The sequence below is a fragment of the Piliocolobus tephrosceles genome, chromosome 20 (assembly GCF_002776525.5).
Source record: "Piliocolobus tephrosceles isolate RC106 chromosome 20, ASM277652v3, whole genome shotgun sequence".
Classification (NCBI taxonomy): Eukaryota; Metazoa; Chordata; class Mammalia; order Primates; family Cercopithecidae; genus Piliocolobus; species Piliocolobus tephrosceles.
Genome location: NC_045453.1, coordinates 17,450,204 through 17,478,100, shown reverse-complemented (window position 1 = coordinate 17,478,100; position 27,897 = coordinate 17,450,204). Strand labels below are relative to the sequence as shown.

General features: G+C 53.4%; 2 protein-coding genes across 8 annotated transcripts in view; one reads left to right on the top strand and one right to left on the bottom strand.

The window, feature by feature from the left end:
* The window catches only part of ADA (adenosine deaminase), a 31,906-nt gene extending 9,200 nt beyond the window's left edge, over nucleotides 1-22,706 (top strand). The window contains exons 2-12 of the mRNA XM_023227851.3: nucleotides 6,076-6,137; nucleotides 13,109-13,231; nucleotides 15,709-15,852; nucleotides 16,607-16,722; nucleotides 17,894-18,021; nucleotides 19,158-19,229; nucleotides 19,306-19,407; nucleotides 19,583-19,647; nucleotides 21,083-21,212; nucleotides 21,825-21,927; nucleotides 22,380-22,706. Coding sequence (XP_023083619.1) covers nucleotides 6,076-6,137; nucleotides 13,109-13,231; nucleotides 15,709-15,852; nucleotides 16,607-16,722; nucleotides 17,894-18,021; nucleotides 19,158-19,229; nucleotides 19,306-19,407; nucleotides 19,583-19,647; nucleotides 21,083-21,212; nucleotides 21,825-21,927; nucleotides 22,380-22,393 — 1,059 coding nt within the window. The 3' untranslated portion in view covers nucleotides 22,394-22,706. The remainder of the gene's footprint in view (nucleotides 1-6,075; nucleotides 6,138-13,108; nucleotides 13,232-15,708; nucleotides 15,853-16,606; nucleotides 16,723-17,893; nucleotides 18,022-19,157; nucleotides 19,230-19,305; nucleotides 19,408-19,582; nucleotides 19,648-21,082; nucleotides 21,213-21,824; nucleotides 21,928-22,379) is intronic.
* A 503-nt stretch (nucleotides 22,707-23,209) lies between these two features.
* The window catches only part of PKIG (cAMP-dependent protein kinase inhibitor gamma), a 103,705-nt gene continuing 99,017 nt past the window's right edge, over nucleotides 23,210-27,897 (bottom strand). For all 7 annotated transcript variants that reach the window (XM_031934708.1, XM_023227855.2, XM_023227852.2 and 4 more), the window contains 2 exons: nucleotides 27,679-27,852; nucleotides 23,210-23,955 (listed from right to left, as the gene is read on the bottom strand). In XM_031934708.1, the coding sequence (XP_031790568.1) occupies nucleotides 23,876-23,955; nucleotides 27,679-27,829 (231 nt within the window). In that variant the 5' untranslated portion in view covers nucleotides 27,830-27,852 and the 3' untranslated portion in view covers nucleotides 23,210-23,875. The remainder of the gene's footprint in view (nucleotides 23,956-27,678; nucleotides 27,853-27,897) is intronic.

Here is a 27,897-nt window from a genome sequence, read left to right as displayed (position 1 = left end):
GCTTCTTACCACAGTTTGCAAGGCTGAGTTGAGAAAGGTGTGTTTGCTCATTCTCAGGCAGGAGAGGCTACCTTGTGCTGCTGCGGTAACAAACAGCCCCCAGGTCTGAGGGGCCTGCAGAGACCCAGGTTGACCTTATACTGTTTGTCCCTCCAGGGTCTCCAGTGAGGTTTTGGCTCCTTGGGATCACTCAGGGCCCCAAGCAGAAGGGAAGATTCCACTCTGAACATTGCCAATTGTTGTGCCAGAGTAAAGCAGAGCTGGGAGGTGGGGCTCTTGGATTGACATTTGAATACTTTCTCCAGGCAGGGCAAGGCAGCTTACGCCTGTAATCCTAACACTTTTGGGAGGTCTAGGTGAGTGGATCACCTGAGGTCAGGAGGTCGAAACTAGCCTGGCCAACATGGTGAAACCCTGTCTCTAATAAAAGTACAAAAATTAGCCAGGCGTGGTAGTGGATGCCTGTAATCCTAGCTTCTTGGGAGGCTGAAGCACGAGAATCCCTTGAACTTGGGAGGCAGAGGCTGCGGTGAGCTGAGATCTTGCCACTGCACTCTAGCCTGGGCAAAAGAGCCACACCCCATCACAAAAAAAAAAATCTCAAAAAAAAAAAAAACAAGTAAAGAAACAGATAAATACTTTAGCCAGAAGTAGCCATGCAGACCGCCCCACCCACAAGGGGGCGCGACTACTGCCCCCATTCACTGCCTGATCCTCCTGTTCTCGGAGCTCCAAGGCCAGGCCTGGTTTGACCTTCTGACTTCCTCCTACCTTCCCAGTAACCTCATGCAACTCCTCCCACTCAGCCTCAATCATCCCCATGAATGTTTAAACTTACCCAAGACATCCCTACCTTTAAAAAAGCCCGCCATTCTCTTGACCCACATGCACGTCCTGCCCACTCCAAGGCTGCTTGTTCCTTTAGGGGCAAAACTGTGAAAGAGTAGTCTAAACCTTCTTCCTCTTCTTACCTCCACTTCTTTCTTACCTTATTCCAGTGCGGATTCTACCCTCACTCAGGCCTCTAGAATGGTTCCTCTAGGGCAGTGGTTCCCAACCTTGACTACATATTTTTTTTGAAAATCTTCTGCCTGGGCCTGCCACCAAGGATTTTGCTTTAATTGATCTCAGATGGGGCTGAGGCCTTGGGAACTGGCCAGAACTTCCCATGCTCCTAACTTGCAGCCGAGGTTGAGAACTACTCATCCGAAGCCCCCAGTGCCTGCGCTTTTAGCCCGAGGGACATGTGTCTGCCCTTTCATCCTGTGACCTCCAGCAGGGCCTGACTATGTGAGTTTCCTGTGGCTGCCGTAACAAGTTGCCACACCTGGGTGGCTTCAACCAACAGAAACGTGTGCCCTTGCAGTTCTGGGGGCCAGAAGTCCAACATCAAGATATCATCAGAGCCACTTGCCCTCTGAAGGCTCTCGGGGGAGTCCATGCCTTGCCTCTTCTGGTTGCTGGCGGCTCCAGGCATTCCTTGGCTTGTGGCCGCATCATTCCAGTCTCTGCCTCTGAGGTCACATTGCTGCTTCCTCTTGTGTGTGTTTCTCTTAAAACTATTTGTTTCTCTCTTATAAGGATACATGTGATTGCATCTCGGTCCCAACCAGATAATCCAGGATAAATTCTTCCTGTCAAGACATTTAATAATCACACTTTGCCATATAAGGTTTTTTTTTTTTTTTTTTTTTTTGAGATGGAATTTTGCACTTTCACCCAGGCTGGAGTGAAGTGATGCAATCTCGACTCACTGCAACCTCTGCCTCCGGGTTCAAGCAATTCTCCTGCCTTAGCCTCCCGAGTAGCTGGGATTATAGGTACCTACCACCACGCCCAGCTAATTTTTGTATTTTTAGTAACCACCATGTTGGCCAGGCTGGTGTCGAATTCCTGACCTCAGGTGATCCACCCGCCTTGGCCTCCCAAAGTGCTGGGATTACAGGCATGAGCCACTGTGCCTGGCCATAAGGTAATATTTTTTTGAGAGGGAGTCTTGCTCTGTTGGCCACGCTAGAGTCCAGTGGCTCAATCTCGGCTCGCTGCAACTTCCGCCTCCTGGGTTCAAATGATTCCACCACCTCAGCCTCCCGAGTAGCTGGGACTACAGGTGCATGCCACCATGATTGGCTGCTTTTTGTATTTTTAATAGAGATGGGATTTCACCATGTTGGCCAGGCTGGTCTTGAACTCCTAACCTAAAATCATCCACCCACCTTGGCCTCCCAAAGTGTTGGGATTACAGGCATGAGCCACCGTGCCCAACCCATGTAAGGTAATATTTACAGGTTCTGGGCATTAGGATTAGCATGTAGACAGCTTTGTGGGGGCCACCATTCAGCCCACTGTGCTAACCCTGTGAACCACTGCTAACTTGACATCTGATGGCCCGGCCTTCTGCATACCACATACCCTCCCACCTCTCTGGCCACAGTACTGTAGGCTCAGCCTCCTCCGTAAAGCCACTAAGTGCTTGCGCTGGTCAAAGCTTCATCCTAGGCCTTTTCCTTACCTCCCTTGATGTTCTCTCCCTAGGTGAGCTCCTTCAAGCCCACACCTTCTGTGCCCACCCACATTCCTACCTACATTCCCAGCGTTGGCTTCTCGGGGCAGCTCTAGACTCTTACATCCCATTGGCTTCCTCCATTTACCTTTGGATATCTCAAAGGCATCTCCAGTTGGCTGGACGCAGTGGTTCACACCTGTAATCCCAGCACTTTGGGAGGCTGAGGTGGGCAGATCACTTGAGGTAAGGAGTTCAAGACCAGCCTGGCCAATATGGTGAAACCCAGTCTCTACTAAAAATACAAAAATTAGCTGCGCATGGTTGTGGGTACCTGTAGTCCCAACTACTCGGGAGGCTGAGGCAGGAGAATCGCTTGAACTTGGGAGGTGGAGTTCGCAATGAGCCGAGCTGGAGCCACTGCACTCCAGCCTGGGAAACAGAGCGAAACTCCATCTCAAAAAAACAAAAAACAAAAGGCGTCTCTGGTTTAACATAACTAAGACCAAACCAATCATGCCTCCCTCCCCTGCATCCTCCCTCCTGGAGGGAGCTCCAGGACTTGGTCTTTTCTTCCAGAGTTCTCTGTCTCAAACTGTGGGAATTGCTCCCCACCCAGGCCTAACCTGAAGTGTGAGCCTTGGCATCTCTTTCTATCCACCTGTTTTTCCTCTATGCACCTCACAGCCCTGGTCCAATCCACAGTCATCTTTCAAATGGCTGCAGTAGCCTCTAACTGGCCTTGCAGGAGCCATCCTCTTTCTCTAACCAGCTGCCAACGCTGCAGTGGCTTCTGTGTGCTTTCCAGATAAAGCCTGACTCCTCGTGGCCCGCACAGCCCTGCCTGGGTGGTCCTATCCTGCAGCCTCTCCAGTCCCGTGAACCATCCCTTCTCTGAGCCTCTATTTAATTCCTTTCATACACCCCATTTTCTCCTGCCATAGGGCCTTGCATATGCTGTTCCCTCCACCTGGAATTTTCTTCCCGCCTCCCCCTGTACCCCTCCTTGCGTTGTGGGTTCCTCTCTGTCCTCCAGCTTTTTACTCAGGCTCATTGTTGGCCCTCTAGATGTGTTCGCTTCTCTTGTTTGTTACCCTCTGTCATAGGAGTCGTCTTGGTTTGTGACTGTACATTTTCCCATGTGACATTTGCCTAATGCCTCTCCCACTCTGGGGCCTACACAAGCCCCAGGAACAGGACTTAGACCCTTCTGTTTAACTCTACAATCTAGCATTCAGCAGGAGCGCAGGCCTTCATTGACTTTTATTTTATTTTTATTTTTGAGATGGACTTTCGCTCTTGTGGCCCAGGCTGGAGTACAGTGGCATAATCTCGGCTCACTGCAGCCTCTGCCTCCCGGGTTCAGGTGATTCTCCTGCGTCAGCCTCCCGAGTAGCTGAGATTACAGGTGTGCGCCACCATGCCCAGCTAATTTTTTGTATTTTTAGTAGAGATGGGGTTTTGCCGTGTTGGCCAGGCTGGTCTCGAACTCCTGGCTTCAGGTGATCCACCCACCTCGGCCTCCCAAAGTGGTTGGATTACAGGCGTGAGCCCCCATGCCCGGCCTTCATTGACTTTTAGTTGACAACTATTTAGCATTTGCTATGTGCCAAGAACTCCCTGTGTACTAATGCAGTTAACCCTCACGAAGCCTAGAAGGAAGGACTGTCATTCTCCCCATTTAACAGATGGGGATGCCGAGGCACAGGAAGTGAAGTGACTTTCTCAGGGTCACACAGGGAGTGAGTGGAGGAGCCGAGATTCCAGCTCTAACCGCATGATGCTCTGTACAGTGTGACTCCGGCTCTCTGGCTGGGCCCTCTCCATAGCCCTGTGAGGGTTAAGGATAGAAAACAGGGGCTCAGAGAGGTGAGGTCCCTTGCCTGAGGTCACACAGCTGGTTGGCCGTTCCCTGGGCGATAAGCTTCAGTATTCCCGATGCTGAGCATATTTTGAGAACCCAAGAAACAAACATTTGACTGGGTGGGAACTGAACTCATTTTGTCAGGGAATCCAGCAACTAAGCTGGCCCCGAGCCTGGGTGTGAGGACTGCTCTGTCCCTTGCCAGCTGGATGACCTCGGGAGAGATCTGATGACTCTGAGGTCCTGCTGATAGGACCTCTGGAGTCTCTGTTCCCTGCTGGCCTCCCATGGGCCTGGGCTGGGTTTCCTCTGCAGGAGGCAGCTCATGTATGTGCTCCTAGATGCCCTTGGACCAGCAGCTCCTTGGCTGTTCCTCCCTGAGCCAGAGCAGCCAACTTTCTTATCCAGCTCTCCATGCTCCCCACCCCAGCATGAGATGTCAGCTGAGAGTTTTCTGGATCTCCCCTGGCTACGAAGAAAGCTTCCATCATTTGGAACAGGAAGAAGAGGAATAGCAAAGTCCCTTTCCCCACCGTCTCCCACTGCCTGCTGTGCTTCTAACAGCTCATACTAAACACCCTGACTGAGCAGCAGGGGCTGTTTCCTTCGGGCTATCCATGTCCACCTACACCGTCCTTTTTAATCCTTGCAATTTTTCTTGGACGGGGTGGGGCATAATATTCCATTGTTTTTCAGTTGAGGAAACTGAGGCTCAGAGAGGTCAAGTGTCTTGTCTGAGGTCACACAACAGAACTGGGAGTCAAGCCAGATGGGCTGCCTCCAAGGACCCTGCTCTTAAACTCTAGAGTACTAGAAAGTTCTTCTATTGCCTAATATTGATTCCTGATAGGCTATGCTTGAGTAGCATCTGCTTTTGAAAATGGAGCCTGGGCCGGTCGTGGTGGCACATACCTGTAATCCCAGCACTTTGGGAGGCCGAGGTGGGTGGATCACCTGAGGTCAGGAGTTCGAGACTAGCCTGAGCAACATGGTAAAACCCCGTCTCTGCTAAAAATACAAAAATGAGCTGGGCGTGGTGGCACCTGCCTATAGTCCCAGCTACTCAGGAGGCTGAGGCACAAGAATTGCTTGAACTCAGGAAGTGGAGGTTGCAGTGAGCAGAGATCGCGCCACTGCCCTCCAGCCTGGGAGACAGAGCGACACTCCATCTGTCTCAAAAACATGAAAAAGAAAAAGAAAATGGATCCTGAATTTTGAAATATGCTGTGGCTCTTCCCTAGTTCGGGACATCTGGGTCAATCCCTTTTGTTAAAGTAGTTTATTTAGTTGGCTGAGAGCGAGAGCTGCCTACGTGACCTGGAGCACAAACTTTGGAATTGGGCTTGGGTTAGAATTCTGCCTCTGCCACTCACCAGCTGCAATTAAGAACAAAGATACTGGGTTGGGCCCCTGCTTCTATTACTTGCATGCTGTGTGGCCTTGGATGAGATATTTAACCCCTCCGAACCTCAGTGTCCTCAACTGTGAAAGAGATCGAGATAACAGCTAAACCCATATCCCAGGAGCGGATAAAACGAGATAGTGCAGTACAGAGTTTACTGAAGTGTTTGGGGTCAGCAGCCGGCCAGTAAATGGTGGCTAATGGTTATCATGATTAATTAATTAAGCTCTGAAAGGTCCGACGGGAACTCATGGGTATTTGTTCTCTCTCTCCCTTTCTCTGTCTCTTCCCCCTGCCCCCTTGTAGGTGGAACTGCACGTCCACCTAGACGGAGCCATCAAGCCTGAGACCATCTTATACTATGGCAGGTAAGTCCGTAGAGAAGAGCCCTCTCTCCCTGGGATTTGGGTGGGGTTCACAGCTCCACCCAGAGGACCCTGGGGAATTCCAGGGTCACTGTTCCTTCCTGTCTCCCTGTGGGAATGAAGCCACCTCCAGGCCAGAAGTGGGACTGTGGAGACATGGAGGCCTCAGCACTGAGCTGGAGACCCGCAGACCAACTCCTGAGCTTTCTGGGCCTCTGAGTTTTGTCCTCCTGGTGTCAGGTGAGCCAGGCCTGAGCCTGCTCTCCCCACCCACCCACATACATGCATGAAGGTAGTTCCCAGAGCTGAATCAGTCTCTTTTTTTTTTCTTTTGAGATAGAGTCTTGCTCTGTCACCCAGGCTGGAGTGCAATGGCACGATCTCGGCTCACTGCAACCCCCATCTCCTGGGTTCAAGCGATTCTCCTGCCTCAGCCTCCCGAGTAGCTGGGATTACAAGCACACGCCACCATGTCCAGCCAATTTTTGTATTTTTAGCAGAGACGGGATTTCACCATGTTGGCCAGGCTGATCTCGAACTCCTGACCTCAAGTAATCCACCCAGCTTGGCCTCCCACAGTGCTGGGATTACAGACGTGAGCCACCGTGCCCAGCTCCTGTCTTTTGACTTAGCTGAGAGCCTATAGCTGGTGATGGGCCCACATGAGATGCCAGTACCATTTGTTGAGCATCTCCTAGAGCTGGGCTGGGCTTTATCAGCTCATTGGATCCCTCCATGCTTGGAAGAGGAGGATATGGTCTCTGCATTTTACTGAGGAGGGAATGGGCTCAGACAAGACAGTTGTCTAAGGTCACACAAATTAATAGCAGATCAAGAGTTGAACCCAAGGCTGTCTGACCCCTAAGGCTTTACTACATCATCAGGGTCATAACCTGCTAGGAGTTACGGAAAAGTGGCTCCCCGACTGTGGGCCCAAATCTCTGCATCTTCCAAGTGAGAACACACTTCCTGCCTCAGCTCTCAGAGATGCTAGCGGGCCAGAGGGTCCCCCTGTTCCCCAACGAGGAAGGTTCTTCCCTTCCTACCCAGACCTCAAGGGCTCACAGCAGCTCCTCTCTTAGGACCAGCATTGAAGGGCAGGGACTTTGAAATCCAGCAGATCTGGATTGAAATCCGGACACATTGTCTCCTGTCTGCGAACGTGGTCTCTATCAACTGAGGTTAAGAACAGGCACTCCCTAGAGGGACGACCTAGGAGATCCGGGCTCCTTGTCCGCCCAGCCCTGCCCCAGCAGACTTGGTTCCTCGCATGTTTGCACAGCACTCACTTTGTCTGGAGCTGAAAGAACTCAGCCTCTCCCTCATGGTCTTGGAATTCAGCTCTGGACCCAAATTTGAACATTTCTGCTCCATAAGCCAGAATCCTATTATTCAGAGGCCTGCCCCTGTGGGGAGAAAGAGGGATCTCTGGGGGTTGCCCCCAACTCTCGGGAGCATCTCCACCAACTCCCTGAGAGAGTTCTGGTAAGTCCACTGTTCTCCATCTTTTCGCACTTCCGGGGACCTTTTGCTCCCCCAGGAAGCTGCCACTGATTTAATTCCTGTTTAACTGCAAGGCATAAGCATATTAACATCTCTTGTGTGCCAAACACTTACGTAAGTGCTCTGCCGGGGTTAAGTTATTGAATCCTCACAACACCTTGTAAGATAGGAACTCTATTGCCGTCATTTACGGATGAGGAGACTGAGCCGCGGTAGGTGGAGTAAGGTGCCCAGTAAGCACAGGGCAAAGGTTTCATCCCAGATAGTCCGCCCCCGAGTCCATGGCCCTGGCCATTACCCCCTGTCAGGGGTTTTGGTGAAGTGACACACGTAAAATGCTTAGCTCAGGGCCTAGCACACATTAGTGTGCTCCATAAATGTCACTTAGTGATAATATGCTTATTAATTAGAGCTTATATCTCTAAGTGGGGTGAAGCCTCTTGGCTTATCTCTGCCTGGCCTTTGCCCATGTCAAGCCGCTAACATATCACAAAGCCCCTAATGAGGTCATTCAGTGGGGCACCAAGATGAGATCGAACCGGGGCACTCATTAAGGGGTCATGGAGGGCTCATCAGCTGCAGCCAGGGACTGTGAGCACTGGGCAGGGCCAAGAGAAAGGGGAAAGGAACCACCGGAAGGGGCACTGGTCTGATCGTCCATTCCTCACACCACCTCTGGGCCTTGGAGATGGCGTGCGGCAGGAGCCAGCTGTAGCTTGGCCTGAAATCAGCAGGCAGGGGACTGGGGAGTTTGTCACACTCAGATATGGGTGTCTGTAAATGCACACAAATATGGGCTAAGAATGGAAGGAAGAGGGGAGCCTCTGGCCTGAGCCCTGCTAGGCCCAATTCAGTGGCCCTTTTTCAAGCTCTGGGACTCAGGCCTGCCTCATTAATTTGTTCTCACCCATTTCTCCTTCCTCCAGTTCCCGGGATTCTGCCTTTTTCAGGGACTTCTCCAACATATTTCTCAGTCTTGTTTATAACCCTGTCAGCTATTTCTACAGAGATTCTGAACCTGATTGCTCTTTCCTCCGATCACTGCCCGGGTCTGGGCCACCACTGTCCCTCTCTGGTGCTGTGGCCTCCTGACTGGTCTCAGCTATCTACTCTGGCCTTCCTCTCTGTGGGCCCTGTAGTGCTGTAGTTGGAGCAACAGCCTTAACCCGTGGTCTTCGCAGCTCATTCCCCAGCTTCCCCACCTCACTCAGGGTCACAGCCAAAGTCCACACATGGGCCTTAAAGTTCTGCAACGCCTGCATTGCCTCTCTGACCTCTCTAAGGCTCCCTGCTTAGTCCACACTGGATGTTTTTCAAACACGCCAGACCTCGTAAACCAAGAGAGGCTGGGTTGCTTGGCCAAGGTCACACAGCCTTTAAGTCACAGAGCTGGGATTCAAACCCAGACCATTGGGCTTCCGAGTCAAGACACGCAAAGTTTCCTTTCTTCCTCTGTGCACCCCTACAAGGAAAATACTATGTTTTACTGACAAGGGCACCAAGGGCCTTAGAGGGGAGAGCTCCTGCCCAGGATGATGTGGTAAATAGGGGTGTGAAATGGACTTGACCTGCAACCCCTGAGCTCATTCTCCCTCCCTGGGCTCCTGAAGGTGGGCTTCTTGTGGCTGTGTTACCCACCAAGGCAGGAAGAGGACTAGACAGTGCCCCAGCACAGCAGCTGTGGCTGACCAGGGAGTAGGGATCATCTAAGAACAGAGCGTGTGCGGTGGCTCACGCCTGTAATCCCAGCATTTTGGGAGGCTGAGGCGGGTGGATCATCTGAGGTCAGGAGTTCAAGACCAGCCTGGCCAACATGGGGAAACCCCATGTCTACTAAACATACAAAAAATTAGCCAGGCATGGTGGCGGGCGCCTGTAATCCCAGCTACTTGAGAGACTGAGGCAGGAGAATCGCTTGAACCAGGGAGGTGGAGGTTGTAGTGAGCTGAACTCGCACCATTGCACTCCAGCCTGGGCAACAAGAGCAAGACTCCATCTCAAAAAATACAAAACAGAAGAAAAAAACAGAGCGTGGCCCTGTGAGGAGCCTCGGCTTGTGTGGGTGGCCAGGGACAGCAAGAGGTGCTAGGGCCAGATGGGCGCTTTCCAGCCCAGTCTGAGCAGCTTCTGGAGGCCAGGTCCAGTGGGAGACTCTGGGAGTCCCTGCGCTCTTTGTCTCCTGTCGGGCCCCCACATTAGCTCTCTGGCCTTAGCTCTGGCTTCCCTCCAATTTGTTTCCCATGCAGCAGCCAGAGGAGCTTTTAAAAAGGTAAATTATTTCATGCTAGTCCCCTGCTTGAAATCCTACAGTGCCTTCCCAGTGCTTTCAGCCAAAGCCCTAGTCCCTTCCTAAGCCCAGCCTGGCCCTACCCTCCCTGGTGCATCATCTACAGAAATGCCTGCTCTCTGACCTCCAGCCACCCTGCACTTCCTATACCCGCTGCTTCCTGCCAGCAGCTTTAGCACAGACCCCTCCCCTGCCCAGAACTGCCCCCTCCCCAAGGCTTCTGCTTAAATGTCACCTCCTCAGAGAGGCCTTCCCTGGCTGCTCTGTCTAAACTGTGTGTTGAAAAGGTCCTTCTTGATGGTTGTTGAAGGGGGAGGCTGGAGAATAAGAATCGAAGAGGAGAAATAGAAAGCAAAATAATTTGTTCTTGGGGACCGGCTGGCAGTGGGCAAGGGGAGGCGCCCGTCTCTGGTGTGGACAGCTGGGTAGATGGAGGAGCCGTATTTGGAAATGCGGAACCCAGGAAGGGAGTGATCTAGAGGAAGGGGAAAAGTGGCATGAGATGCCTGCCTCTCAGCAGGCAGCCAGACACATGAGTCTGTCTTGGTCACTGCTATCTGCCCAGTGCCCAGCACATCACAGGCCCTCGGTGGTGGTGTGTGAGCATAGAGAATTAGAGGCTGTGGACCTCTGGATCCTGAGCTGAAAACCACCAAAGCAGATGAGTTGGCCTGGCCAGGTGTGTAAAAGGCAGAGTCTGACAGAGAATGGCCAGAGGGCAGAGCCCCTGCAGGTGGAGTCCCGGGAGCTGGAGGGAGACCGTTAGGAGACTCGCACGTGGCTGGTGCAGCAGGTCCCAGGCAAATGTGGCCACTGGGTTTGGCAATATGGGAGCCACAGCCCTAGCGTCATCTCCTTGCCTTCTACCCAGCAGTTCCCAGAATGATATCCAGAACAGTGTTTGACAACCGGTATAGGCTCTTCAGGGGCCACAGTTACTGGGCAAGGCCTTGTGAGGGCAACTTTGGGGCAGCTGGCCAGGAGTGGGAGGGGAAGCAGTCTCAGGGGAGCCCAAGGCACTGAGCTCCGACCTCCAGGTGCCAGCGCCGCACCAGGGCACCGTTCCCCTGCAGGCTCTTACAGGGATTAGGGACTGGTAAGTAGCCGTAGTGGGCTGACTAGCAGGCTGGTGGGCACCAGGGTGACCCCTTGGTGGTACCCTCTGGGCACTCATGGGGACTGCGGCTAACAGATGGGGAAGGGAGCACATTCAGGGGGCTTAGGAAACATATTTATGTAGGGAAACATTTTAATATTTTACTAACAGAAGCTATTAAAGTACTTACAAACTTACATACAAACACCATTTGGTCAAACACTTCTGTTTCTTTGGCAGTTTCCTCCTCTTTTTTTTTTTTTTTTTTGAGACAGGGTCTCCCTCTGTCACCCAAGCTGGAGTACAGTGGTGCAATCTTGGCCCGCGGTAGCCTCGACTTCCAGGCTCAGGTGGTCCTCCCACCTTAGCCTCCCAAGTAGCTGCGACTACAGGCACGCGCCACCACGCCTGGTGAATTTTTGTTTTGAAGGGGTTTCACCGTGTTGCCCAGGCTGGTCTCAAACTCCTGGGCTTAAGTGACCTGCCTGCCTTGGCTTCCCAAAGTGCTGGGATTACAAGTGTGAGCCACTGTGCCTGGCCTATTTTTTTGTTTCTGCTTTGTGGATAATTGGATATTTGGACCTCCTGATTTAATCTTCTAATTTTCTTAACTGTTTACTGCTATTTTTCATCATCTTGTCTTTTTGTTCTACTCTGTGGAGGATTTCTTCACTTTTAGCTTCCAGTTCTTTTCTTACATCCTGACGTTGCTGCCGCATTCTCTTATAAATGTCCGTGCGCTCGTTCCTAGGTTCTGAATGTTCCCTTGTTTCAAGGATGTTATGTCTTCTCATCTCTTTGAGGATATTCCTTTCTTTTTTGTTTTGGTTCTTAGGTTTTCATCTGTTCTCTGTGCCATTTCCTCGGAGTGCTTTTGTCTGTTCTCTTGTTTTGTCCCTCATGTTAGAAGCATTTCTTTTTTTTTGAGACAGAGTCTCGCTCTGTCGCCAGGCTGGAGTGCAGTGGCATGATCTCAGCACATCACAACCTCTGACTCTCTGGCTCAAGGGATTCTCCTGCCTCAGCCTCCCGAGTAGCTGTGATTACAGGCGCGCACCACCACGCCCAACTAATTTTTGTATTTTTAGTAGAGATGGGGTTTCAGCATGTTGGCCAGGATGGTCTCAATCTCCTGACCTCATGATCCTCCCACCTTGGCCTCCCGAAGTACTGGGATTACAGGTGTAAGCCACCATGCCCAGCCTAGAAGCATTTCTTAATGTCTGGTGTTCTCTGGCTGTCCCTTTTATTTAAAAAAAAAAGGGGAAACTGAGGCTCGAGGTGACCTTGTGAGCTGGAGCAGAGCCGGGATGGGAGGAGGAGGCAGGAGCATGTGCTGAAGGGAGGAAGCCCCCCTGAGCTCGCGCCCTGCTTTCCGTGGCTGGCAGGGGAGGCCGAGATGCTTGGGGAGAAATGAAGGCTCCAAGCCAGAGGGGCTGTTTCCAGCATGCCCTTACTGAGCGCTGCTGTAGTCCAGCCTGGTGTGGCGGCTGTGGGCAGGGAGGGGAGAGAGGTCTGAGCTGGATGGCAGCCCACTGGGCCCCTCCCCTGAGCCTCCACCAGCCCTCTCCCATTGCGCTGGGCCAGGCAAGCCTCTGATGTGCCAGATGGAGGTCAGAGGAGCGACATCCTGATGCCTGCCCCTACCCTAGGAATTGTGACGCTGCAGTGACCCTGATAACCCCTGAATGGGCATAGGACCAGCTGGCCGTGCCAGCTACTGGGGCTGAGGAGGAAGTCATGAGCTTGCCCTGGCACTTTCCTTGTCTCCAAGCATCAGTCAACCAAGGATATGGAGGGCGTGCGTGTATGTGTGCACACATACATATTCACACACAACTTCAACCTGTTTATCCCCCTTGAGATTTGCTGACTTGTGCATTGGGGGTAAAAGGTGCTGGGAAAATTCTGGTCCTGGTTCTCAGCTTCCCTATCTGTCTAGTGGGAGCAGCTGGACTGAGAGATGCCCATGTCTCCTGCTGTGGTCCTGCGAGGAGGCCGGTGCTCCTGAGTCTGCTCCACCCTGGCCCATCAGGCCTGCCTGGATCCTGCCCCAGGTTGGTCCACCACTCACTGTTCTGTTTCCAGGAGGAGAGGGATCGCCCTCCCAGCTAACACAGCAGAGGGGCTGCTGAACGTCATTGGCATGGACAAGCCGCTCACCCTGCCGGACTTCCTGGCCAAGTTTGACTACTACATGCCTGCTATTGCGTGAGTGGCCCCCAGCCCGCAGGTCCTGGGGCAGCATTGATCCCTACGACTAGGACCAGGCCTGTCCCTCAGCCTGTGGGGGCCCGAGAAGGTGTTCTGAAACCACAGCTGTCTTTCTCACCATTGTGTACACTTAGTGAGTCTCTCCAGTGCCTTTAGGCCTCAGTTTTTCCTTCTGAGATGTGGGTGTGATGGACTGAAATTGCTTCAACTTCTACAGAGAAATGGCAGAATATGGGAGCTAAGAACACAGGGTCAGAGGCAGTGCAGGGCTTGAACCCGGGCCATCTATCTCCTAGTTCAGGGCTTTGTGTCGTGAGGGGAGGAGAGGCCTGAATGTGGGGTGGGGGCAGGGAGATGTGGGGAAGATTCTCTCGAAGGCTTTTTTTTTCCCCTGTCTTGAGTCACTGGGGAATGGCACTAGGTACTGAAAAGGCCCAGAAGGGGTATGGGCGAGTGCTAGAGAGAAATTTCAATGACTTATTTATTTATTTATTTATTTGTTTGTTTGTTTGTTTGTTTATTTATTGAGACAGGGTCTCACTCTGTTGCACAGGCTGAAGGGCAGTGGTGCGATGTCAGCTCACTGCAACCTCCACCTCCCAGCTTAAGGGATTCTCCTGCTTTAGCCTCCCAAGTAGCTGGGTTCACAGGCAGCCACCATCACACCCAGCTAATTGTTTTATACTTTTAGTAGAGATGGGGTTTTACTATGTTTGCCAGGCTGGTCTCGAACTCCTGAACTCAGGTGATCTGCCCGCCTCAGCCTCCCAAAGTGCTGGGATTACAGGCGTGAGCCACCGCACCCGGCCTCCATCCTCATCCTCGAGATGCAAGAACTTCCAGTGACCCCTTCTCCTGAGAGTGGCCTGATCTCCCCTGGACAGGGCACTTTCTTCCCACACAGGGCTCTCCCAGCACTTGTGTGCCTTCCCTCATACATTCTAGTAACCACTTCATTTTCACTCTTCATGGCGGGAACTTCCAGCTAAGCACAGTCCACCGTTATGTGATCAACACAGTGGCCCTGGCAGGCCAATTTGTGCCTTGCTTCTGGAACAAACATGCAGTGATAACAACGAAAATGTTTTGAGCATGTGTCTGCTCTGCTCCAAGCACTGGCCCGGGCGGGGTTTATGAAGTTTGACTCATTTGTCCCCACAGCAACTCCTTGTTGTCAGAGGGTGACTAACGGGGGGTCACATAGCAGATAAGTGTGGACACAAGGATCCAAGTCCATGACTATATCCCAGGAGTCTCTCACATCCAGGCAACCCTCTGGACTTGTCCAGCTGTGTCCTTTTCTCTTATTTCTCTTCCCTGCCAGCCTTACCTTCATCACCGACAAATATTGGGCTACTCTGTCCTAGGCATGGTCCTCAGCTGAGAGGTCACAGCCATCACAAGACAGAGGGGTCCTTGCCACATGGAGACTGCATTCTAGTAGGGGATACAGCAAACTGGCTGATAAACCGTATGACACACAATGTTGAGTGGTGATAAGGACCTGGGAGAAAAACAAAGCCCCAGAGAATGGTGGAGGGGCCGTTTTAAGATAAGGCGGTCTGGGCCAGGTGCAGTGGCTCATGCCTGTAACCCCAGCACTTTGGGAGGCTGAGGTGGGCAGATCATGAGATCAGGAGATCGAGACCATCTGGCTAACACGGTGAAACCCCATCTCTACTAAAAATACAAAAAACTAAACGGGCATGGTGGCACGTGCCTGTAATCCCAGCTATTCGGGAGGCTGAGGCAGAAGAATCACTTGAACCCAGGAGGCAGAGGCTACAGTGAGCTGAAATGGCGCCACTGCACTCCAGCCTGGGTGACAGAGCAAGATTCTGTCTCAAAAAAAAAGGAAGAAAAGAGAAAAGAAAAAGATAAGGCAGTCAGGGAAGGCCTCTCTGAGGAGGTGAAGCTTGAGCTGGCTCTAAACCAGGGGAGTGGGAGAGATGCAGTGTAGGACACTATCGGGGAAGGGAAAGAGCAGGCCTGTGTCTTCTCTGGTGGCCTCAGGGAATGAGGGAGAAGGAAGATGTTGGGGAGCCTGGCAAGGCCTGGAGGATGCTGGCCTTGTGGATGGGACCTGGGAGTTGTGATGTCATTCTCCGTGGCAGAAAGCTATTGGGGCTTTGAGGGGAGAAGCGCTATGCTTTGATTTACCTTTTTAAACCCCCGCTGCTGGGTGGAGAACAGGATGACAGGGGCAAGCATGGAGACAGGGAGGCCAGTTAGAGATGGCGTGATTCAAGCCAGGATGGAGGAGGGAGAACTGGCATGCAGCTCCAAAGTAGAGCTGATAGGACTTGCACAGTGTCTGGGATCTTATCCCAGTGAATGCCCAAAGCTTGGGTCTGGGGGATGAGAATGGGGCCAGAAGTGGGTTTAATCTGCCAAGGGTTGGGGATGTCATTTGCTCCTGGAGCTCCCAAGGGACTTGGGGAAGGTTGATCCCAACCCCTTTCTTCCCTTCCCAGGGGCTGCCGGGAGGCTATCAAAAGGATGGCCTATGAGTTTATAGAGATGAAGGCCAAAGAGGGCGTGGTGTACGTGGAGGTGCGGTACAGTCCGCACCTGCTTGCCAATTCCAAAGTGGAGCCAATCCCCTGGAACCAGGCTGAGTGAGTGATGGGCCTGGAAGGGGCCGTGGTGTGGGTGTGGCTGGGAGGCTCAGCTCTGAGACTGGAGGGGTGAACTGCTGGGAATCCCTGACCCAAACAAGACTTTGCTCTTGCCCCCAAGCTGGTCCATGGCCTCAGAAAGATGGGTTTAACTCTGTCACAAGAGACGTGGTTCCCATCCTTACCTTGCGGTTATGTTCTTACCTTGGGCACAAGTGTTTGGCTGTGTCTTGCTCTGGCCACAGGCCTGCTGTCCAGGAATGTGAACCTGCTTAGCCAGCCAGGATTTCTGAGGGGTCTCCCTTGTCACTGACACAGATCAGGTCTCTAAAGGTCCTGCTCTAACTTCATAACTGAAGTGAGCCTGGCCATTTCTAGCCCCCTGCCTGGGCCCCCATGGATCTCTAAGTGGTGTCACAAAACCATCCTGCCCCATTTTCTGAGCCATGACTCTAATACATGTAGAATGTGGACATCATGGCAGGCCTCAGCTGAGCAATGCTGGCCATCTGGGGGTGGGGAGGGCCGTGTAACACCACACACCTCCCACTAAGATCTAGCAGCTGCTTTAAGAGCCAGAAGGGACATGCTAGGCCCTGGGGGCATCTCTGCCAGTCTTTCCTTTGAGGCAGTGGGTCAGTCGGGGAGGAGGATCCTCCCCAAAGCCTCCTCTTCCTCCTCTGTCCCAGTCCCAGAGCTGCCCTTTAGGCCTTCCCTTTGCCTCAGGCCCATCCCTACTCCTCTCCTCACACAGAGGGGACCTCACCCCAGACGAGGTGGTGGCCCTAGTGGGCCAGGGCCTGCAGGAGGGGGAGCGAGACTTCGGGGTCAAGGCCCGGTCCATCCTGTGCTGCATGCGCCACCAGCCCAGTGAGTAGGATCACCGCCCCCCCCGCCCAGGGCAGCCCGTCTCACCCCCTTGAGCCCACTGGCAGGAACTTGGGGCTTCCTGAAACAACTGGAGACTTCCTAGGCAGGCTCAGAACTTCCTGGAGACGTTCTCCCCAGGGATGCCATGCCTTTGTAGCCACCCTGCAGGAAGCTCAACACCAAATAGGAACTTAACTATGGAAAAAAAAATCTAGGCTAGATTCTGATCAGCCCATGGTCCCCCCTTGAGACCCCGTAGACCAGGCCCCATCCTGTCTAGGCCACAGAACCTGTGAATAGGCCTGATTTCCAGGATTTCTGAGGAGTCTTCCTTGTCACTGAAGCTGATCAGATCTCGAGAGTTTGTGCCTCGTGGTGAACAGCCTCACTGAGTGACCTTGGGCAGGTCACAGCACCACTCTGGTTGTGCACCAAGACACCTCAGTTGTGCAGTGTCCCAAGGAAATGATCACACTTCATTCCTCTACCCTCAGGATTAGTGAGAACCAAAGAGCGAGCTGCATGCATTTCCTCTAATCCTTGCAGCAGCCTGGAAAGCAGAACTACCATTGCTTATTCCCATTTGACACATGAGGAAACAGGTGGAGTGAGGTGCAGCCTCTTGCAAGGCACGAACCCTGGATTTTCATCCAGGGACATTTAGTTCCAAAGCCTATGTTCATTCATTCTTTCTTAAACACTTCATAATAACTTTATTAGTTAACAGTACGTAATACATTAGCAATATACTTCGCAATACTAGTGTGAATTCTATTTTAGATGACATGTTAAACGATCCTCCATTTCCTCATCTGCACATGGGAGTAAGCCTACTATGAGTGTTGTTGGAAACACCAGGTGAGAGAATGGTCCGTGTCATTTACTGAGCTCAGGTCCTGTCCTTGGTGCTTTACACACATGGCCTTGGCAAAGCCTGGCCACCCCTATGCAACAGCGGCAGTGTTCTTTCTGAAAAGGGCAGAAACTGAGGCCCTAAGCAGAGCAGTTTTCCGCAGGCCATGTGTTTAGGACATGGCAGTTAGGATTTGAAGACACTGAGCCCTGTTTTGTGCTGGTCTCCCATGGCGGGGGTTTGGATGGGACGGCAGGCAGGCTGGGAGGTCTCTCCATGGTGCTGGTGACAGAGCCTGGGTGGGCATCTCGCCCACAGACTGGTCCCCCGAGGTGGTGGAGCTGTGTAAGAAGTACCAGCAGCAGACCGTGGTGGCCATTGACCTGGCTGGAGATGAGACCATCCCAGGAAGCAGCCTCTTGCCTGGACATGTCCAGGCCTACCAGGTGGGTCTTATGAGAAGGAATGGAGAGGCTGGCCCTGGGTGAGCTTGTCTCCCACCCAGAGTTGGGAGAAATCACAAGAACCAGGGAGCATGGGGTCTCCTGAGTTCTGAAGTGTGTCTTTGTTGAGTCTTAAGGCTTGGAACTGGAATCCCCCCGGGCCAGGCGTGGTGGTTCATGCCTGTAATCCCAGCACTTTGGGAGGCTGAGGCAGGAGGACTGCTTGAGCCCAGGAGTTTGAGACCAGCCAGGGCAACATAGTGAGACCCCATCTCTGCAAATACAAAAAATGAGTCAGGTGTCGGGCACGGTGGTGCACGCCTGTAGTCCCAGCTACTTGGGAGGCTGGGCTGGGAGAGTTGCTTGAGTCCAGGAAGTCGAAGCAGCAGTGAGCTGGGATCACGCCACTGTACCCCAGCCTGGGTGACAGGGAGACCCTGTCTCAAAAAAAAAAAAAAGGAAGAAAGGGAAAAGAAAAAGAAGAAAGAAAGAAAGAGAGAGAAAGGAAGGAAGGGAGGGAGGGAAGGAGGAAGGAAGGAAAGAAGGGGGGGGGGGGGGGGGGGGGGGGGGGAGGGAGGAAGAAAAGCCTCCATTTGGTGTTGGGAGTCCTATGTTGAGCCTGCTTCTGACCGTGATTTGCTGTGTGAACCTGGGCAAGACTGTGTCTTCTCTGGGCCTCTGTTTCTTCTATTGGGGTGACTGAGTTGGAGCCGACATCTCAAAAGTCGCTTCCAGCCTGATGATGAATGGGCTTCCTGTGGAGGGGCAGCATGGTGGGGAAGAGTCAGGGCTCTGGAGCCGCACTGCCCAGGCTCAGAGCTTGGTTCCACACTTCCTGTCTGACCTTGGTCACATTACGCGACTCTCCTGAGCTTCGGTCCCTCATTGTAAAATGGGTGGGATAATCGTTGTGAAATTAGATAAACAAGTCACTTCATATACTACCTGACACATGGTAACTGGCTAATGAGTGACAGCCACCACTTAGATAAGGACTTGGGGGGTAAAAGACCAGGTTTCCCCATGCTGTTGAAGCAGGCAGCCTGACTGGGATGGTTCAAGCTCCACAGCGTGGTGAAGGCAGGGCCTGCCGGGCCCCTCTCCCTAGGGCGCCCATGACCTGGCTCTCCCCCTTCTAGGAGGCTGTGAAGAGCGGCATTCACCGTACTGTCCACGCTGGGGAGGTGGGCTCGGCCGAAGTAGTAAAAGAGGTGAGGGCCTGGGCTGGCCATGGGGTCCCTCCTTGCTGCCTCCTCCCGTACTTGGCTCCATTGTGCTTCTCTACAGGCTGTGGATATACTCAAGACAGAGCGGCTGGGCCATGGCTACCACACCCTGGAAGACCAGGCCCTTTATGACAGACTGCGGCAGGAAAACATGCACTTCGAGGTGAGTGGGCCAGGGAGTTGGGAGGAACCATCCCCGGCTGTCCCCACTTCCTGTATAGAGAGGCAGAAAGCAGGGCAGGTCCCAGGAACTCGAGGGGTGGCCCCAGGCCCAGACATGGGGGAGGGATCAGCATGGCCTGGGGCCATCCCTGCCAGTCACACACCTGCTCTTCCAGATCTGCCCCTGGTCCAGCTACCTCACTGGTGCCTGGAAGCCGGACACGGAGCATGCAGTCGTTCGGTGAGCTCTGTTCCCCTGGGCCTGTTCAATTTTGTTCCAGGAAGGCCAAAGAGGGAAGAAACTGCAGAGATTGCGCATCAGCCCACGCCGGGTCTCTTAGATATGAAATCTCTTTGATGCCCTGGGAAGCAGGCATTGCTGTCCTCATCTGACAAATGAATCCAAGGCCCAGATGTGCTGTGGCTTGGCTGGGATTACCCAGCTGCTAACAGCAGAGCTGGGGCCCTACAGCTCACTCAGCTGGAGCAGAATGCTCCGATACTCTGAGGGAAGCTTCCATACCTTCCAATTCTCCCAACTCTGCCTCCTGGGCATCGCATAGGAAGCAGGAGTCCCTCTGGCCAGCATGTTCTCTGTTCCTGGCACCTGGCCCTTGGGACCCCTGGGCAATCCCCTGAGAGCCAGCTTGAAGCTTTCCACTGGAGGGTCTGTTCCACCCTACCTGGCTCCCATCCTGGAGTCTAACCAGGGCCAAGGCCCTTCTTCCATCCTGTCACCAAGCCCTTGGAGCAATATCAGGCCTTAGGAAAAAGCTGCCTTCCCCAGGACAAGGACAGCAAGAACTCAGGGTGACCATGGTCAGGCCAGCACTTATCCATCTGCCAGGCATATGAGAAGGGGAGGGGCTTGGGCTCTGATGTTCTGATGACAAGGGAGTCTTGAGGCTTGCCTTAGGGACATGTGGCACCTGTGGAGGTTCTTGGAGGCACATGGGTATACCATGGGCTGGAAAAAGATCCAGGAGTCATCTGCACAGATATGGTGACTGAAGGAGAAGCAGTGGCCCCAGGAGGTGGTGGAGCAAGAGGGCCTAGGATAGAACCCAGCAGGACAATGGTATTTAAGGGACCAGCAAAAGAGACAAGTAGGAAGAAAGTCAAAAGTGTGGTGTCAGAGAAATCCAGGGAAAAGGTTTGAACAAACAGCCAACAGTGTGAAATTCTGCTATACAAGTCAATTATGGTCGGAGCTAGGAAAGATCCATTAGATACAAGATGGTGGTCAGGGATCGTGCTAAGAACAGCTTTCATGGTATGTTGGAATAGCCAGCTCCCAGTGGGACTGAGGAACAAGCAGGGTAGGGTGCAGAGGGGAAGGCTAGAGAGGGTGGCAGCTGGAGGGGGATGTTGCTTTCTTGGCTTCCACCCCCACCCCCACCCCCCCCCGGCTGCCACTCTGCCTGGTTCTCATGTCTGGCCTCTCTGCTGCCTTTGCCCAGCTGTGGTCTGCAGGATGGGTTGGAGTCTGGAGTTGCTGGTTACATAGACTTGAACAAGTTACCTCAGTTCTGAATGTATTTCCTCCTCTGCACAAGGATCAGATCTTTCAGATCTGTTTGAGGCTGCTTTGAGGATCAAAAGCGGGTGAACGGCAGTGTGTTCTATTTACGTATGAGTAAAAGGAGGCTCGTTCTCTCCTCCTCCCCCTTCTGCAGGCTCAAAAATGACCAGGCTAACTACTCACTCAACACAGATGACCCGCTCATCTTCAAGTCCACCCTGGACACTGATTACCAGATGACCAAACGGGACATGGGCTTTACTGAAGAGGAGTTTAAGAGGCTGGTGAGTGGGTATGAGCCATAATGGCCTTGACTCGGGTTTGGGAGTATGATATCTACAGGTCCCGTCTGGGGCCTGGAACCTTTGGAAAGAGGAAGCAAGTTTGCCTCAACAGTCCAAGACAAGCCCAACCTAGACACTTTCCACAGAGAAGACTTTTTGTGTTGACGACCTGACCTAGGACCAGGTTTTTGATCCTTTGCTTGGGTTGAGTGCCTTTAAAGAATCCAGTGAAAGCTATCAACCCTCTCCCCAGAAAGGTGTGTGCAGCTATGAAGACTTGCGCGCTTTCTTCAGGTTGTTCGTAAATCCCAAGCTGAATGAGTCCATTCCTGCAGGTGTCTGCGGGGTGTCTCTGGCCCCCTACATGCTACCCTGTCTCGAAGTTTTCTCCAACTTCCTTCTCACAGCCCTATTTATCATGTAATGACACACTAAGAACACAACCTCATGGTCTCTGCTCTGGCACTTGCTGCCGTGTGACAGTGGACAAATCCCTCCCCCTCTAAGCGTATCTGCCCATGTTCAGTGAAGAGGATGGACTATCACTACATTGCTAAGAGCTGCCTTCTTTGTTCCCTGGTTCCATGTCGTCTGCCATTCTGGCCTTTCCAGAACATCAATGCGGCCAAATCTAGTTTCCTCCCAGAAGATGAGAAGAGGGAGCTTCTCGACCTGCTCTATAAAGCCTATGGGATGCCACCTTCAGCCTCTGCAGGTAGGTTCCTGTCTGGGTTTCTGGGTGGTTACCGCGTCCTGGCTCCAGCCTGGCTTTCTGTGGGACTTCTAGCAAGATGCCCTTCCATTCTTGGGCAGCGCCAAGAATGTGTGATGACTCCCTGGTTCCTGGGCCCTGGCTGGGAGCAGCGTCTCATTAGATTGGCTTGTTTTGTTTTCTACATAACTTCTTGAGAGGCTGTTCTAAGGGGAGACTTTCTGAAGTCCAGTCCCAAAGGTCTGGGCAGTTTGGGACATCTCCATGGCTGCCCAAAGCCAAGGGCAGGGAGTGAGGCCCAGGCCTGTTCTGCTCCTTTCTATGTGGTCTCGGCAAGGCATCTTCTTCACATCATAGGAAGGAGTTCCTTTCTGGTTCTGGTGTTCTGTGATTTTTACAACATCCTGGGTACTACAAGTTGCCTGATCTTTCTGCTTCTCTGAACCAACGAGCAGGGCAGCACCTCTGAGGACGCCACCCCTCCAAGCCTTCGCCCTGTGGAGTCACCCCAACTCTGTGGGGCTGAGCAACATTTTTACATTTATTCCTTCCAAGAAGACCATGATCTCAGTCGTCAGTTCCTGATGCTCCTGAAGCCTGTGTGTCCATTTCTGCACACACGTATACCTCGGCATGGCCGTATCACTTCTCTGATTATGTGCCCTGGCCAGGGACCAGTGCCCTTGCACATGGGCATGGTTGAATCTGAAACCCTCCTTCTGTGGTAACTTGTACTGAAAATCTGGTGCTCAATAAAGAAGCCCATGGCTGGTGGCATGCAGCAGGTGGCATGTAATTTGGTGGTCTTGGGCGGGCCGATATGGGCAGGGTGAGCATGGAGGGAGCCGGGTCAGCCTGCTCAGCCTGCTCAGCAGCAGGGCCTGAGTCCAGGGGCGGCTGTGAATGCGAGGCCAGAGATCCCAATGCTATGGGCCAAGAGGGGTCCAGAGACTGTCCTCCTTCCAGAAGAAGGAGGTTCTCTGGCTTCTCTGGTTGTCTGCTCAAACATTCCCTGAACTCTCAGCCCCCTCCCAATTCTAGGTTTTAAGGAGTAGACCTTCCTTTTGGGTTCCTGAAGCTGGCGGCTGGGGTGAGAGCGGATGAGATGGAAGAGGGCTCATCAGACACTGGCCTTGGAGGGGTGCTGGCCTCTGCGGAATGCCAGCATCTTCTCAGAACCGTATGCTCTGGGAACCTGGGGCAGGTCTGGCTAATTGTGGACTTGGGGAAAATAAGGCCCAACCCGTTTTTGCTGCGTTAAGGAGAAATAATCTTAAGCCAGTCGCACAAATCATCAGCATTTATTTCCTGGGTCCTAGGTGTCACTTATCCTGGTGGAAAGGGTAGAGGTGGTCAGATCATTTTGAGCCAAAATCCCTTCCCTAAAAATGGATCTGTGGAGCTCCATGAGGGAACCTCAGAGTGCACAATGAGAGTTTAGCTAAAATGGCTTAAAAAATGTGGATTGTCAGCTCTCTCCGTCTCTGCTGAAAAAAGGTTTAAAATTTTTACAAAGTTTAAAAGTGTTTTCTAAAAAAGGGACAAGCAGGTCTTGACCCGGAAGATTGGGCTGGAGAGGAGGTGTTGGTGTTGGGACAGGGTTCCTGCTCGGGCCGCTCGCAAGAGGAGCGTTCCTGCGTGGGCTGCTCACTGCAGGGCAGGGCCCCGCCCAAGTCCCGGCGCCAGCTCAATAAATAACATCTTGTGGTTACAGTGTCTTGAAAGTGTACCTGGGCACGGTGAGAAGGTGGTGGGAATGTGGAGCCTGTGGGTGTGGGCAGAGGGCTTTCCCGGAGTGGAGGCCACAGAGGCCTCTGGGGAGCCTTCTCAGTCTGGCCTGGTTTATCTGGGACATGGGGCTCAGAGAAGAGGCTGCTGGGCCAGTGCCAGGGTTCCCCCTCTGGGAGGGGACAGAAGGTCTCTCGTCCAGCCTTCTTGGACAAGGTCAGACTCAAGATGAGGTGGTCCCATCGCTGCTCTGGGGCTGGCTGCCAGCTTCCTTGTCTGGGGCGCTTCCCTCCGCCTGTCCTTCTGGAGAGGAGAGAAAGAGGTTTTTCTTGGGCACATACACACACAGTAAAGCACAGAGGGAGGTGTGAAAGGGCCCAGCCAAACTGATAGCAGTGGATATGCCCTGGGGAACAAGACAAACTGGATTGAGGTGGTGGTGGCCAAGGGGACTTCAGCCTGGTCTGTAACATCCTTTTACATGGAACTGCACATGGTGTTAGTATAATTAAGAGTCAATTAAGGGCCATTATGGATGGGTGCTTAAAGCATCAAGTGAAGGGCTCTTGAAGGTCGTTTTATTTGTGCAGGTTCCCCAGAGGGAGAGGCCAGATGTTAAGTCCCCAGTGTGTCACAGGTGCTCAGCAAACGGCAGCTGTATTTTTCTTTTTTGGGGGGGATGGGGTCTTCTTCTGTCACCCAGGCTGGAGTGCACTGGCACAATCTCAGCTCACTGCAACGCCCACCTCCCAGGTTCAAGCAGTTCTCCTGCCTCAGCCTCCCAAGTAGCTGGGATTACAGGCGCCCACCACCATGTCCGGCTAATTTTTGTATATTTAGTAGAGACGGGGTTTCACCACGTTGGCCAGGCTGGTCTCGAACTCCTGACCTCAGGTGATCCGCCTGCCTCGGCCTCCTAAAGTGCTGGGATTATAGGTGTGAGCCACTGTGCCCGGCCAATGTTCTTCTAAGACAGTAAAAGGCACTGCACCAGGCCAGCTCAGGGAGTGCCAGGGTGTGGCCTGCATCCGGGCCTGTGGGTGCCAACCGTGCAGCATGGGATATGTGTTGTGCCTCCTCCTCCCCAACTCCATCCTGCCAGACATCTTGGTGGGGTGAGGCAGCAGCAGGCTCACAGAGGTGGAGCCCCTCACCCAGGGAGTCAGGATACACGCCAGGTCTCCTGTCAGCTTCCCTTGAGCCCCTGTGCAAGGTGGGACAGGCAGCCCCGCCACCAACTGTGCCAGCAGTGCAGGGTGAGGGCTGCCAAACTCACGTCCAGGCCCCAGTCTCCGTGCCTTCCTCCTCAGGCTGCATGATAAACGGGTGTCTTTCCGTAAGGTGCCCCACGTGGGGCCTGGCATGTGGGCAGAGCTCAATAGGTGGTACATTCTTAAACCCCAGTGACACTGTGCAATGTCACTATGTGCCCTACAAGCTCACTGAGGGCCTGAGTTCAAATCCAGCCCAACCAGACCACACCTTTTTATCCTTCAGGCGAAGCCCTTCACAGAACCAGGAGAAGCACCACCCTATAGCAAGCTCCAGGGTCTGCAGATGGACGGGCACTTTCTTGTGCAATGCACACAGTAACATGGAGGTGTAACTAGGGTCATGAGATGCACGAGAAAACCGAGGCCCAGTGAGGTGAGCTGATTTGCCTGGATCAAGGGTGAAGAGCCCTGCCTGCCACCAAGGCTAGTACCCCTTCTACTAAATGTAACCTCTTCCAATAAGCAGCATTCCTGAAGGTTTATAGAGGCCTGACATCGGCACTGCTTCCTGTGCCCCTGCAGCAAGCCAGGAAGTGGGTGGTAGCTTGGGACCCTATCCCGAGCAAGCTGCCTAGAAAGCCTGCTCTTACTCCCAGCGGGGTGGTGCCTGGAACTCTGTACTCCCCCTGCCTTGGGGAGTCTGCTGGACTGGGCCTGGCCCACAGCCCCGCCTGTGGAAACACAACTGCTCACTGTGGGCTTCCTGGAAGGTTCCTTGGCCAGTCACGCTTGCCTGGACACCACCATGAGTGTTTTTGTTTCTTTCAGTGAGCACTGTTCTTTCCTCAGGTCCCTTTTTTAAATGTCAGTCACCCTGGCAGGTGAATGTCACGTAGCCAGAGGACCCACACTTTAGGGAATCTGAGTCAGGGAAAACAGGTGTTCGGAGGGCCTGGGCACATGGGCCAGCAGCTACAACTGCTGAGGGAGAGAGAGAGAGAACAGAGCTCACCAGAGCTGAGGGTGAGGATACAGAAGCCTTGAGAGAGAGCCCAGGGCAGAGTGCCCAGTGTGGCAGCTGGACATGCTGGTCATTCAGTTGGTCAATGAACAGCCATTGATTTGGCACCTCCATCATGTGCCAGACGCCACCAGGCACCGAGGGCACAAGACACAGAGCCTGTGCAGGAGAAGCTCAGTCTAGAGCAGGACCACGATGCTCAGTGGGCTCGTGGAGGCAGCAGGGAGAAGAGGTGCCTCCCCCGTCTGGGAGGGGCACTGCAGTCAGGGAAGGCTTCTCAGCTGAGCAGATGCCTGGGTCTCTAAGAATGAAGAGAACCCAGCCAGGCAAGGGGAGAAGCAAACAGTGGTGCGGCGTGTGAAGGCCCACGGGGGCTTCTGAGCAATCAAAGTACTTTACTACAGCTGGCGAGGGGATGAGAGTTGAGGCTGGAGAGGAGCAAGGTGAGCCCGTGGAAGTTCTGCCTGGGCCACGTGACAGAGGAGGATGAACAGATCATGGGACAGGGAAGGCCTGTGGGGTGGGATTCCGTCGACAGGGTGCCGGGGGCTCTCTCTAAAGGCGGCCAGATTCTATGTTAACTCCCTGGATGGCCCGGAGCAAGCCCCCCAACTTCTCTGGGCCTCAGTTTGTCCATCTATAACATGAGAGGGCTGGGTCCATGCCCCTGCAAAGTCTTCTCTGTTCTGTACTTTTAATTCACTTTTGGCCAGTGAGGGGCAAGAAGACTAGGGCTACCCAGGGAGGGGCAGGGCTGTGGCCCTCCAAGGACAGCCCATGGGGAGACAGATGCAGCCTGACGGCTGTGCTGCACACACGGCCTCTGTGGCGCTGTGAGAACAGGAGGGAAAGGCCTCAGCCGTGCAGGGGTCAGGGAAGCTTCCCAAGGAAATTCCCAGGCTGACCATGGACTTAAGCCAAGGGGTTCTCTGGGGGGATGGAGGGGGTGGGGGTGTTCCAGCCAGTACTTGGGTGGGTGGATGCTGTTTCCTTTTGTCATTGGGTCTGTGGTTCCCAAGCACCTGCTGTGTGCCAAACAGAACGCAAGGCCTCTGCCCTCCTGGCACTCACATTTAGACCCATGAGACCTTGTCAGAGAGTGATGAGGGTCATGTGATTGGGGAAGGGTGATCTAGCAGTCAGAGAAGGCCCCTTGGAGAGGCTTGACTAGAAACAGACCAAAGGTAGATGTGGCTGGAAGGTGGCAGGGAGAGGAGTGGCATTGAGTGAGACTCGGGCAGGGTCTGGCCTACAGCAGGACTGCCCCAGGGCAATGTGACAAGCTTAGCTTCACTCAGTGAAGCCACTGGGGGATTTTTTTTTTTTGGCAGAAGCATAATGGACAGAATGGTTTAAACGAGGTCTGCTGGCTGCTGCATAGTGCTGAACAGGAAGGGCGGAGATGGGTGTAGGGAGCCCAGGGAAGCCGGCCACTATAGTCAGCCAGGTGAGAGCTGTGAGTGGCCAAAGCCAGGCATGACTGTGGCGATAGCGAGAGGTGGAGGGACCTGGGATGTATCTTGGAGGAGAACTGACAAGACTTATGGGTGGATTGGGGGGCAGGAGGACAGGAAGGCCTGGAGGCCCGGCCAGAAGAGTCCTTGGGGCCTGAGATTCGAACATCTTCCAACCTAGAGACTGCTGGACTCTGCCACTGCCCATGGGGCAGGGCTGATTTAAATGCGGTTTCTTCTCTAAGAAAGTGTGGGCAGTCTAGGACTTGGAGGCCAGCCTGGGGCCCGGCAGAGAGCCTCTGACATGCAGGAGTGCCGAGGACCTGCTGGCTCTAACCTGCCCCCTCGAGTGCCAGCTCGCCCATGTCTCCAGCCAGCTTCCTCACGCTCACAGCTTCCGAGTCTCCCTGGATGTCAGGGAGCGCATTCCGACGGCCTGTCCGGTCACAGGAGATGAAGTCTGAGTAGGAGGACTCGACCTCCATCATGCCTGTCGCATCGCTCCTCAGGCCTGCGGGGACAGGGACAGGAGGCAAGGGGGCAGAGGTAAGTCCAG